Source organism: Schistocerca nitens, chromosome 2, assembly GCF_023898315.1.
Source record: "Schistocerca nitens isolate TAMUIC-IGC-003100 chromosome 2, iqSchNite1.1, whole genome shotgun sequence".
NCBI lineage: Eukaryota > Metazoa > Arthropoda > Insecta > Orthoptera > Acrididae > Schistocerca > Schistocerca nitens.
The window spans coordinates 278,843,852-278,857,655 of record NC_064615.1 but is presented as its reverse complement, the minus strand read 5'-3'; the positions used below and the strand labels follow the sequence as shown (position 1 = coordinate 278,857,655).

Here is a 13,804-nt window from a genome sequence, read left to right as displayed (position 1 = left end):
AATCAGCTGGTGGTGTGGTGTGGCCACTATGAGGCTGATACCTCAAGCTTTATCTTTCACGATAGTGATTGAATATGCAAACCACATCATGTGGATTATGATAACAACCATCAGCTGCAAACGAGTCTTCGAGCCATGTTGACAGACCATACGATGTTCGTAAGTAGCATTGCTGTATTGACGATTGGCGACATGGAGCACTCCGCTCAGTTGCAGTGAGAAAGCAGGTTTACTTTCACAGCCATTAGACAGGTGGCTGAACATAGTGAATTCCTGTGCTCAACAGTATTTTAAAAGCGATTAACGATGAAACATCCACATGCAGTGACACACACGCACATATACACTGCTGGCCACCGTAAATGCAACACCCTGAAGGAAGCATCCGAATCAAGTGAAATTTACACCATGGGTTTGCAGCGATGAGATATGCAACTGATTAGAACTTCAGCGCAGACGCAGATCACGCGCGCCTGTGGCGCCACCTCATAGCGCCATTTAAGGCTTGGCGATTTCGACGAGTGTACGTTCGGCACGTGTGTTTACCTTGTGGTTGTTTCACAAGACGATCAGTTATGCCTCGTAGACAACAGCGAACATCTTTTGATCAAGTATCCGAGTTCGACAGAGGAAGGATAGTGGCTTACCGAGATTGTGGATTATCATACAGAGAAATCGCTAGTCGTGTTGGACGAAACCAAACAACTGTAACGCGGATATGTGACCGTTGGATGCAGGAGGGTACGACGGACCGACGTGGTCGATCGCATTCATCTCGGTGCACCACTGCACGTGCTGATAGGCAAATTGTGCGCATGACAGTGACGGATCGCTCAGTGACATCCCGAACCATAGCACAGCACATTGCGTCTGTAACGCATCATCCAGTGTCTGCGCGTACCATTCGACGCCGTTTACAGCAGAGTGGTCTGTCCGCAAGACGTCTATTGCTTCGTCTACCATTGACGCAGAACCACAGACGTCTCCGTCGCCAATTGTGTGATGACAGACGGATGTGGACGGCAGAATGGAATGACGTTGTCTTTACTGATGAGGCACGCTTCTGTCTGCAGCACCACGATGGTCGGATTCGAGTGTGGTGACACCGCGGAGAGAGGATGCTGGACAGCTGCATTATGCACCGCCACACTGGTCTTGCACCGAGTATTATGGTATGGGGCGGCATTGGATATTACTCTCGCACGCCTCTAGTATGCATTGCCGTTACGTTAAATAGCCGGCGCAACATATCCGAGGTGCTGGAGCCAGTTGTCCTTCCTTACATTCAGGGCTCGGCCACAGCCATATTTCAACAGGATAACGCGTTGTCCAAAGGTTCTTCGTCAATAACCAGATTGAATTGCTTCCCTGGCCGGCTCGCTCTCCGGATCTTTCGCCGATAGAAAACATGTGGTCCATGATTGCTCAACGAGTGACCCAGATTACATCCCCAGCTGCCACACCAGATGATCTTTGGCAACGTGTGGAAGCTGCTTGGGCTGCTGTACCCCAGGAACACATCCAACGTCTCTTTGACTCAATGCCGAGACGTGTGGCAGCGGTGATCTCCAACAATGGCGGCTACTCTGGCTACTGATTCTGGCAGGAACCACATGTCACAGACGTCTGTAAACGTAATCATTTGATACTTGGTCAACATGTTATTCACAAAATAAATCTTGTTGTGCTACCTCTTGTCTTTCTTGGTGTTGCATTTACGGTGGCCAGCAGTGTATATACAAACTTTGCAAGTCACAAGATTGCGACGAAACGTCATTTGAGCACTGTATTATGCTGTTATTTTGAAAACTTTGCTTGAACCAATTTCTGTCATCTTTTTCAGATAAGATTTGACTGGGACGAACATCAGCAAAGCGTTGTCATGGGAGCATTTTTCTGGCTCTACTGGGCAACGCAGGTGCCTGCAGGAATTATGGCTCAATACTTCGGTTCGAAGAAAGTGTTTGGTATCGGCAACCTTATGGTTTCCATAACAACACTGCTGATACCACTTTCTGCATCACTTGACTACAGAGCTCTGGTAACCCTGAGGGCTTTCCAAGGAGTTTGTGGGGTGGGTACACCATTTATAAGAAATAGTGTTAAAGCAGATGGCTAATTACACACTAATATGCTGATAACACAGCATGATTTTGGTGAATGTAGACAGACTGCAGAAAACGATGATGAGCAAGGATGGTCATATGGACATGTGACCAGTAATGCATTTCAAGGGATTCCCAGCAGCTTGGAAGTGGATGTAAGACATCTTTGACTGTGTAGATTTCAGTGACTGAAAGTACACTGAAGCAACATCAGGTAAGTAGGAATGTTGTGTCTGTACCAGTGTTTTAGCTTCACAGTCAACAGGATAGTGAGCTGCAGCAGCATCATGTTGTAGCGACATGACCCTTCCTACCACAAAAAGCATGTCTTCCAGCAATGGAGGCACTATGTCCCACAAGAAAATGCAGATATACCTCGCATGTGAGGTGTTACGGAAGGATGGCTGGTCCCATGATGAAGCCACCAATAATCCCTGCCTAAACATTGAAGCTGAACCGGTGCCGATGGTTCACTACCAAGATACCATAGGGATTCTTCTTAGCCCACAGGTGGATGTTGTGAAGGTTGACGATACTGCTGCATGTTAAGATAGTCTCATCAGTGAATGGCATAGGTGACAAATCCCAGCATCATGGTGGCCTACACGTTGAACCAGCGACAAAACCATCGCCTCAAAGCTATGTCTGTAGGTAATGAGTCCTGCATGCATCGTAAGTGATACGGATAGTGGAAACTGTTGTGTAGAATGTTTTGTACCGTCGTTTGGATTAATCCTGGTGGCCAGCCTCCTGTCTGGAGCTGATACCAGAGTCAGTGTCAGAGATTATCTCCACGTTTCCATGGAACATATACCAAGAGAGATGGTGCAGTGGTGAGTACGCATTCTGGAGGGTGGCAGTTCAAATCCCCTGGCCATCCAGATTTAGGTTTTCTATGATTTCCCTAAATCGCTCCAGACAAATACCAGAATGCTTCCCTTTAAAAGGCACAGCTGATTTCCTTCCCCATCCTTCCGTATTCTGAGGTTCTGCTCCATCTCTGATCACCTCATTTTCGATGGGACACTAAAATCCAATCTTCTCCTCCTCCAATGAAACGCAATTCCGGTCATATATTCATATGATCTGTTTGCTCAGAGATCGTTTCTTGCAGTTTGTTCCCATTTAGCAAAATTAACCCATATACACTCCTGGAAATTGAAATAAGAACACCGTGAAATCATTGTCCCAGGAAGGGGAAACTTTATTGACACATTCCTGGGGTCAGATACATCACATGATCACACTGACAGAACCACAGGCACATAGACACAGGCAACAGAGCATGCACAATGTCGGCACTAGTACAGTGTATATCCACCTTTCGCAGCAATGCAGGCTGCTATTCTCCCATGGAGACGATCGTAGAGATGCTGGATGTAGTCCTGTGGAACGGCTTGCCATGCCATTTCCACCTGGCGCCTCAGTTGGACCAGCGTTCGTGCTGGACGTGCAGACCGCGTGAGACGACGCTTCATCCAGTCCCAAACATGCTCAATGGGGGACAGATCCGGAGATCTTGCTGGCCAGGGTAGTTGACTTACACCTTCTACAGCACGTTGGGTGGCACGGGATACATGCGGACGTGCATTGTCTTGTTGGAACAGCAAGTTCCCTTGCCGGTCTAGGAATGGTAGAACGATGGGTTCGATGACGGTTTGGATGTACCGTGCACTATTCAGTGTCCCCTCGACGATCACCAGTGGTGTACGGCCAGTGTAGGCGATCGCTCCCCACACCATGATGCCGGGTGTTGGCCCTGTGTGCCTCGGTCGTATGCAGTCCTGATTGTGGCGCTCACCTGCACGGCGCCAAACACGCATACGACCATCATTGGCACCAAGGCAGAAGCGACTCTCATCGCTGAAGACGACACGTCTCCATTCGTCCCTCCATTCACGCCTGTCGCGACACCACTGGAGGCGGGCTGCACGATGTTGGGGCGTGAGCGGAAGACGGCCTAACGGTGTGCGGGACCGTAGCCCAGCTTCATGGAGACGGTTGCGAATGGTCCTCGCCGATACTCCAGGAGCAACAGTGTCCCTAATTTGCTGGGAAGTGGCGGTTCGGTCCCCTACGGCACTGCGTAGGATCCTACGGTCTTGGCGTGCATCCGTGCGTCGCTGCGGTCCGGTCCCAGGTCGACGGGCGCGTGCACCTTCCGCCGACCACTGGCGACAACATCGATGTACTGTGGAGACCTCACGCCCCACGTGTTGAGCAATTCGGCGGTATGTCCACCCGGCCTCCCGCATGCCCACTGTACGCCCTCGCTCAAAGTCCGTCAACTGCACATACGGTTCACGTCCACGCTGTCGCGGCATGCTACCAGTGTTAAAGACTGCGATGGAGCTCCGTATGCCACGGCAAACTGGCTGACACTGACGGCGGCGGTGCACAAATGCTGCGCAGCTAGCGCCATTCGACGGCCAACACCGCGGTTCCTGGTGTGTCCGCTGTGCCGTGCGTGTGATCATTGCTTGTACAGCCCTCTCGCAGTGTCCGGAGCAAGTGTGGTGGGTCTGACACACCGGTGTCAATGTGTTCTTTTTTCCATTTCCAGGAGTGTATGTACACTAAATGAACATACTTTGTTCTAACAATAAATATAGACTTTGAAAATAAATATTACTTTATTTTTACACTAGAAACATTCAGTAAACAGGATAGAAACATAAACTTCGTGGTGGAATATGAAAACAATCGAAGCATCAATTTTCTAAACCTTAATATCAAGAAAAAAAAAACAATTCACAAACCTTCAAAGTTCACAGAAATACAACTGCAACAACTACCACTATACACAGCTCATCTTGCCACCCCATGTTGGACATGTATGCAGAACATTAGTTAACAGAATCAGCAGTACACAAATGGATTAATATCCAAAGCTTGTTGAGCTCAGTACAGTCAAGCAAACAGCTACATCAAATGGTTACGATGGCACACTAATTGACAGCTTTACTCAAAAAAGAAAAGCTCTATTAAACCAACATTCCGACAGAAAATGAAAAGGAAATTCACTACTTGCATTCCTTTCACAGGCAAACTCTCCTACCACATAGCAAACATTTTCAGTCTGCATAACTTTAACTGTGCCTTCACAAGACATAGCAAACCACAAATACACACACACACACACACACACACGATATTAACACAAATACAAATCAACATTCACAACCAGGAATTTACAAAATAATATATAGTACCTGCAAAGCCCTCTATGTAGGCGAAACTGGGCGAGAATTCCAAGTAAGATACTGTGGTACACTAACAACCATAATAAATCAGCAAGAGCCAGCTACACAAAAATTACAAGCCACACATTCCATGACAGTGCACGTGATCTTTACATATGACATAAATGGACAAGGAACAACAAATGGATTTATATGAAGAATTGGAAATATTCGTTCACAGCACAGTACTTGGAGATTCGTTACTAAATGATAAACTTGAAAGTAATAATAGTAACTTCTTTAACAACTTCTCTAGTGTTGAATGCGTATTTCATTAAAAGAATCTCCATTGCATAGTACTGTTTTAACTGTAGAAACCTTTTAGATTAACTTTTAAGATTCTTTATATTAATGTAAACAAATCATTGTGAAAGTGTTAAGTTTTGATGTACTTATTACTGTGCTCTTTGTGCCAGACAACGAAATTACCAACAAATATGTAAGTAAGTGTACTAACAAGAAGATCAGTCATGCTTATCACATAATGTACACGTTATAGGATGTTTATCTCCCTGAAGAGATGTCTTTTGCTACACATAACCTCACTGGCACACATAGACAAGAAACTAACTTCATACTAATTACAACGTAAAAGTAACAGTAAATGCACCTGATGATGGCAGCATGCTTCCGAAGAACGTCGTGCCAATAAAATATTAGCAACAAATGGCCGTTGCAGTATATATTATTTCATAAAAATCTTACTAGTCACAGCCCTCAAATAACATCCATATAAAGAGAATAAATTTAATTTTAATATAATTTTATATTTTTCTCAAAAACAGTATTTACGAGGGCCATTCTAAAAATAAAGAGCGTTTCTTCCTCCAAAAACTTTTATTCAAGATAATTCAACAAATCATTTTGCAACCTATTTTGATCTCTTAACTATTTTTCTACGTAGTGATGTTCACATTAAAATATTTGTCGTAGCACTCCACAAAATTTCCGAAGCTTTCTGCATAGCAATTACCGCTAAATTCTAAAAACAGTTAGTAATATCCTCTTCGAGTTCGTTGCCATTTTCGTAAGGCTTTCCTTACAAAAACCCACCAATTTGAAAAATTCGTGATGATTGCTCGGTGATGCGTCAGGCTATAGGGCGAATGTTTCTAAAATTTCCAAATTAAACCGTTGAATCAAATCATTCGTCAACGCACCGGAACGTGAAGAAATACTAGTACGACGCCGCTCTACAACAGTTCACTATCTTTGTTTTCAAGCGACTCGTGTTTTGGTGAAGAGTCTGACAGTATGTAGGCTGTTGCATTTATGGTCTCTCCGCTAGGTATGCAGTCGATGGACTAAGAGGCACTGCGGTCATAATATTTTTGGTTTTCGCAATTTATCTGGCAGTTTAAGGTTTCTTTTGGTATCGTGAATGATGGTATTCGATGGCCTGGCACTTTTTTTCTGCCCTTCGATGCGAAACCTAGAACTAGTCATCAGTAACGCTGAGGTTCAAGGACTACCTGCTATTCTTGCCATATCCAGTTAGAAAAATCAAACATTCGTTGTTTCTTGCGTTCATATGTCGAAAGTCGAGGGACCCATACAACTCACACTTTTCTTTGCTCCTCCAGCAACAATCTGATACAGAACCGATCGTGAAGATTCAGGAAAGCATAAGCCTAGTATGTCAATAACGGCCGCGCGGGATTAGCCGAGCGGTCATGGGCGCTCCAGTCATGGGCTGTGCGGTTGGTCCCGGCGGAGGTTCGAGTCCTCCCTCGGGCATGGGTGTGAGTGTTTGTCCTTAAGATAATTTAGGTTAAAGTAATGTGTAAGCTTAAGGACTGATGACTTTAGCAGTTAAGTCCCATTGTGTGTGTTTGTCCTTAGGATAATTTAGGTTAAAGTAGTGTGTAAGCTTAGGGACTGATGACCTTAGCAGTTACGTCCCATAATAAAACAAAAAAAATTCTATAATGAAACGTCTATTCTGCCTAAATTTTTTATCAATCCTTCAATTTGTCAGTCACAGCTGAAGGTCGGTCTGAGGGCTATTCATCAAGAATATTCGTTCCACTACCATTCAACATTACACACCACAATCCAACTGAAATCTAATTCCCACATTTACCTCTAAACTTTGATTACCTGCCTGTAAATGTCGATACGGCTGACTTCTTTTCAGTTTAGAAACTGTATTACACTACGAATTTCACATCTAGATGGCTTATTAATTTTGGCACACAATGTAAGATCGTGCGAATTATTAGTGCGTCATCGTTCCTGGTCGCTGTTAGTCATACTGGCATACAGATTGGGAAGATCTGTGACATGGCTACTGAGAACTGTGCTGCTCGCCAGAAAAACGTGCTTTACTTTTAAAATGGCTCTCGTAGGCGGTTATTGGCTCTATAAACCATTTTGTTCCTTAAGAAAGTTCTTCACAAGAAATAGCACATGTAATTTTTTTTTTTTTCGTTAGGGCTTCTGCTTTCCATCTCTCAGCTACATTGTCTCGAGATGGATACCAACCAATGAAAGGGGAAAATTTATGAGCGCATTCATGGGTAAGAGCAAATTTGACTGTTTTAGCATTATTTACCGTTTGGTGTGAAGTGTGTGCAAAACTGTGATTCTCATTATTTACTCTGTTGACTACGTTAGATTATAAGCTGTAAATCTATTGCTTTTCTGCTTCTTTACACTCGGTATATCATTATTATATGCCAACATGCGATGAGGAAATTACTTTGAACAAATTACAGGGAAGCATATATATGCAGGGGGTAAGCAAAAACATGTGTTTGTATTTCAGTATCTATTAAAGCTTATAACTGTATTTTTCCAATACTGAACACAGCAGCACAAACATTTTCTCGGATCTTGTTGCAGCTGAGTGTGGGCACAGTTTGTAGCTCGACATGTATCGAAAGGGTACTCCACGTCTCGCCACATGTTCATAAGCACGAGAGGCATTATGGCCTCCACTGTATCGTCGATCAGTTGTGTGAGGTCTACCAGATCTCGAACCCTTGCTTTGTAAACGATGTTGCTGATAAGCCCTTAAGCGTAGAAACCCAGCGGAACTGAACAGAATACCGAGAGATCCAGGCGACGAGACCCAGCCTACCGATCCAAAGCTTAGGTAACGTCTCATGGGTACGTGTTGTTACATTCCCATGATACTGGGGGGAGGAGGGGGCGGGAGTTCAAATGGCTCTGAGCACTATGGGACTCAACTGCTGAGGTCATGAGTCCCCTAGAACTTAGAACTAGTTAAACCTAACTAACCTAAGGACATCACAAACATCCATGCCCGAGGCAGGATTCGAACCTGCGACCGTAGCGGTCTTGCGGTTCCAGACTGCAGCGCCTTTAACCGCACGGCCAGTTCGGCCGGCGGGAGTAACTGTGGATCTGCGTAGCTCGCCAACATGTCGAGATTGGCGTGTCATGTCACTGTAGACGCCGAAAACAAATCATGTTTATGTACGTCCAACCACACATTAATTTTCTAGTATGACCCTTTCGTACTCAGTTACTTCTCCGAGTGTTTCCCTTCCACATATTCAATAGTTATAACCGTTAACTTTGCAACAGACATAAAAGACCTTAATACCACTCCGTGGAGGTAATCGCTGTTTTCGTCTATACGATGCATCATTTCCGTAACAAAATCACATTGTCTGTAGTGATCCTCAGGCTTAATGTGATGAAAAGCTGAAATTTGTAAGCACCCAACCAGAGATATTTGTGCACAACGTCATGCACCGTCGAAAGGCGGACGGTTAGTTCCCCTACTAGCGTGTCTAATAGGTTTACGTGGGCCTCTAGTGAATGGTTCGGACACACGTTCAACAAACAGTCTTTTCATTCACAAGCGTCTTACGATGTTTTACAGAATTTGCCATCAAACTTTCAGCTTCTCCAAGAGTTTTCCCCAGTGATAGTGAATTTGCATGTTGCAGGATCCTCGTTCTAATCCCTTCTTGGACGCATACGCTGCACCTTTGGTTGTGGCGTCCATATGTTGACAGTCAGGAATATGCCTTCCGGCTGCACAGTAAACATTTGGACGCTTGCACGCACATGCGCCATACGACTACTACTTATCGCTGTTCATAAAATGGTGAGGAGGCCGGCCGCGGTGGTCTAGCGGTTCTAGGCGCGCAGTCCGGAACCGCACGACTGCTACGGTCACAGGTTCGAATCCTGCCTCGGGCATGGATGTGTGTGATGTCCTTAGGTTAGTTAGGTTTAAGTAGTTCTAAGTTCTAGGGGACTGATGACCACAGTAGTTAAGTCCCATAGTGCTCAGAGCCTTTTGAACCATTTTTGAAAATGGTGAGGAGTGTGCCTCTATTCATCCAACAACACAAATTTCGAATTTTTTCGTTATAAGCATTTATTTGTATACACCTATGGGTCGAACACTCTTCATAGTACACTGAAGAACCATAGAAACTAGTACACCTGCCTAATATCGTGTAGGGCCCCCATTACCACGCAGAAGTGCTGCAACCTGACGTGGCATGGACTCGACTAATGTCTGAAGTAGTGATTGAGGGAACTGACACCATGAATCGTGCAAGACTGTCCATAAATCCGTAAGATTATGAGGGGTTGCAGGTCTCTTCTGAACAGCACGTTGTAAGGCATCCCTGATACCTTCAATAATGTTCATATCTGTGGAGTTTGGTGGCCAGTGGAAGTGTTTAAACGCAGAAGAGTGTTCTGGGGCCTCTCTGTAGCAATTCTGGATGTTTAGGGAGTCCGTTGAAATGCACAATGGACATGCTCTGAGCACTATGGGCCTTAACTGCTGTGGTCATCAGTCCCATAGAACTTAGAACTACTTAAACCTAAGTAACCTAAAGACATCACACACATCCATGCCAGAGGCAGGATTCGAACCTGCGACCGTAGCGGTCGCACGTTTCCCGACTGTAGCGCCTAGAGCCGCTCGGCCACGCCGGCCGGCTGACGTGAATGGATTCAGGGCCTCAGATAGGATACTTACGTACGTGTCTCCTGTCAGAGTCGTATCTAGACGTGTAAGGAATCCCATATCACTCCAACTGCACATGACCCACACCATTACAGAGCCTCCACCACCTTGAACAGTCCCGTGCTGACATGCAGGGTCCATGGATCATGAGGTTGTCTCCATACACACACACACGTCCATCGATACAATTTGAAACGAGACTCTTCGGACCAGGCAACATGTTTCCACTCATCAACAGGCCAGTGTCGGTGTTGACGGACCCAGACGAGGCGTAAAGCTTTGTGTCCTGCAGTCATCAATGGTACACAGTGGGCCTTTGGCTCCGAAAGCCCATATCAATGATGTTTCGTTGCGTGGCTGGCACACTAACACTTTTTGATGGCCCAGCATTGAAATCTGCAGCAGTTTGCCGAAGGTTTGCACTTCTGACACGTTGAACGATTCACTTCAGTCGTCGTTTGTCCCGTTCTTGCAGAATCTTTTCCCGGCACAGCGATGTCGTGGATCTGATGTTTCACCGGATTCCTAATATGCACGGTACACTCGCGAAATGGTCGTACGGGAAAATCACCACTTCATCGCTACCTAGGAGATGCTGTGTCCCATCGCTCGTGCGCCGACTATACCACCGCGTTGAAACTCACTGAAGTCTTGATAACCTGCCGTTGTAGCAGCAGTAACCGAACTAACAACTGCGCCAGACACTTGATGTCGCACATTATCGTTGCCGACCGCAGCGCCGTCTTCTACCTGTTTACATATCTCTGTATTTGAATACACATTCTTTTACCGGCTTCTTTGGCGGTTCAGTGTATAAACTAAAACACCAAAACCTTATGACCACGACCCACTGCGACAATGAATGCCACCTATTGGCGCTTTGCGCACGTGACATAGAAAAGAAAGTGTGTAAGAAGGTAAGCGGAGGCGAATGGGGAGAAACGATTGTCGCTACGATACTGCCCGAAAACGAAAAAATCCACCGACGTAGGTGACTTGCACCGAGGATAGATGTTTATGGCCTTGGCCTGGGAGGCACCTCGAAAAAGGCGAAGCAGGTCGTCTGTTCTCATGATACAGTCGTGAGTGTTTGTGAAAGTAGTTGAAGGACTGTGAAACTACGTGTAGGCGGCAACGTTTCCGACATTCACGCCTTATCACAGCACATGACGGTCTGAGCCTTGCCCCTTCTGTGATTCAGTATAGACATTGGTCTGTGGTATAGCTGACGACATGGTTCAATGTCATTGCAGGAAAATGTGTTTCAGAGTAGATTGTTCAGAGCGCACCTGTGTCATACAGAAAATCACTGTGTACCAACTGGCGTGGCTAGGTACAGATTTGAACACTCTTCAATTGATAAAAAAAACTCAGTCAAATGATGAAAACACCATTGTCAATGATCAAAGCCAAGTCTGAAATGAAAGAATTGAATTAGGAACCAGGACTGATATTTAATTAAAAAACTGTGAAACAGTAAATGAAATGAAAAATGGGTGGGGTACACCCCACTTTAAAGTTATCTCACCCAGAGTGTTGAGATGTTACATCCTTGTGAGTCTGAGCCATTTAATACAGGCACTGTACCTGGTTCCGACTAAGGGCAGTTACTAATTGTTTCAATTGTGTAAAGTAGTGATTAAACTCCACTGGGATGGAGAAGCGTAGTTCCACTACGAAATGTTAGCATAGTATAACGTTTAAGTGTGTTTGTCGCTTGTATTTCGTGTGTTTGATACAGAGTTAATCATGCCGTTACCGAAGCCGTAAGAGGCTATCCTGAGGATATGTTACAGACTTCAGCAGCCCATTTATGTGAGTATGGAGCAGCCAATGTTAACGGCGATTGGGAAATAGCTTCTATGGGAGCAGACCAGGTAGATACGCCAGAGAAACCAAAGATGGGGGAAAAGTAATAAAGCTTTGAAAAGTAGAGTAAACACAGGGTAATAAATACATAAAAAAAATTTTGCGTCACCTCGTTTCCGAGAGTTCCGGAACCTGTACAGAACGCTTGAATAGAGATCAACATGAAAATCTTTTCCGCCCTTTTTATTGTACATGAAAATCACACATTGCACGTTGTACCACCATACAGCGAGACCTTCAGAGGTGGTGGTCCAGACTGCTGTAGTTGCGCATCATGCAGCCAATTGTGCACAAGTTGAGTCGCAACAATACGTCCTGTAGCGGCGAAAAAGCATTATTCAACGTTGTTTCTGTCAGCGTTCCTCCGAGTCATAGTCCATAGGTAGCGGCCATCCACTGCAGTAGTAGCCCTTGGGCGGTCTGAGCGGGGCATGTCATCAACAGTTCCTATCTCTCTGTATCTCCATGTCCGAACAATATTGCTTTCATTCATTCCGAGACGCTTAGACACTTCCCTTGTTGACAACCCTTCCTGGTACAAAGTAACAATGCGGACGCGATCGAACCGCGGTATTGACCGTCTAGGCACGGTTGAACTACAGACAACACGAGCCATGACCTCCTTCCTGGTGAAATGACTGGAAATGATCGTCTGTCGGACCCCCTCCGTCTAATAGGCACTGCTCATGCATGGTTGTTTACATGTTTGGACGGGTTTAGTGACATCTCTGAACTGTGAAAGGGACTATGGTTGTGATACGATATCCACAGTCAACGTCTATCTTCAGGAGATCTGGGAAATTCACACGCACGGCACAGCGGACACACCAGGAACCGCGGTGTTGGCCGTCGAATGGCGCTAGCTGCGCAGCATTTGTGCACCGCCGCCGTCAGTGTCAGCCAGTTTGCCGTGGCATACGGAGCTCCATCGCAGTCTTTAACACTGGTAGCGTGCCGCGACAGCGTGGACGTGAACCGTATGTGCAGTTGACGGACTTCGAGCGAGGGCGTATAGTGGGCATGCGGGAGGCCGGGTGGACGTACCGCCGAATTGCTCAAAACGTGGGGCGTGAGGTCTCCACAGTACATCGATGTTGTCGCCAGTGGTCGGCGGAAGGTGCACGTGCCCGTCGACCTGGGACCGGACCGCAGCGACGCACGGATGCACGCCAAGATCGTAGTATCCTACGCAGTGCCGTAGGGGACCGCACCGCCACTTCCCAGCAAATTAGGGACACTGTTGCTCCTGGGGTATCGGCGAGGACCATTCGCAACCGTCTCCATGAAGCTGGGCTACGGTCCCGCACACCGTTAGGCCGTCTTCCGCTCACGCCCCAACATCGTGCAGCCAGCCTCCAGTGGTGTCGCGACAGGCGTGAATGGAGGGACGAATGGAGACGTGTCGTCTTCAGCGATGAGAGTCGCTTCTGCCTTGGTGCCAATGATGGTCGTATGCGTGTTTGGAGCCGGGCAGGTGAGCGCCACAATCAGAACTGCATGCGACCGAGGCACACAGGGCCAACACCCGGCATTATGGTGTGGGGAGCGATCTCCTACACTGGCCGTACACCACTGGTGATCGTCGAGGGGACACTGAATAGTGCACGGTACATCCAAACCGTCATCGA

General features: G+C 46.3%; 1 protein-coding gene across 2 annotated transcripts in view; it reads left to right on the top strand.

Annotated features, from left to right (window-relative positions):
* The window catches only part of LOC126234366 (sialin-like), a 72,312-nt gene that overhangs the window by 22,408 nt on the left and 36,100 nt on the right, over window positions 1–13,804 (top strand). Inside the window, exons 3-4 of one of the 2 annotated variants that reach the window (XM_049943053.1) lie at window positions 1,844–2,074; window positions 7,782–7,866. In XM_049943053.1, the coding sequence (XP_049799010.1) occupies window positions 1,844–2,074; window positions 7,782–7,866 (316 nt within the window). The remainder of the gene's footprint in view (window positions 1–1,843; window positions 2,075–7,781; window positions 7,867–13,804) is intronic. The other variant, XM_049943054.1, reaches the window with a different exon arrangement.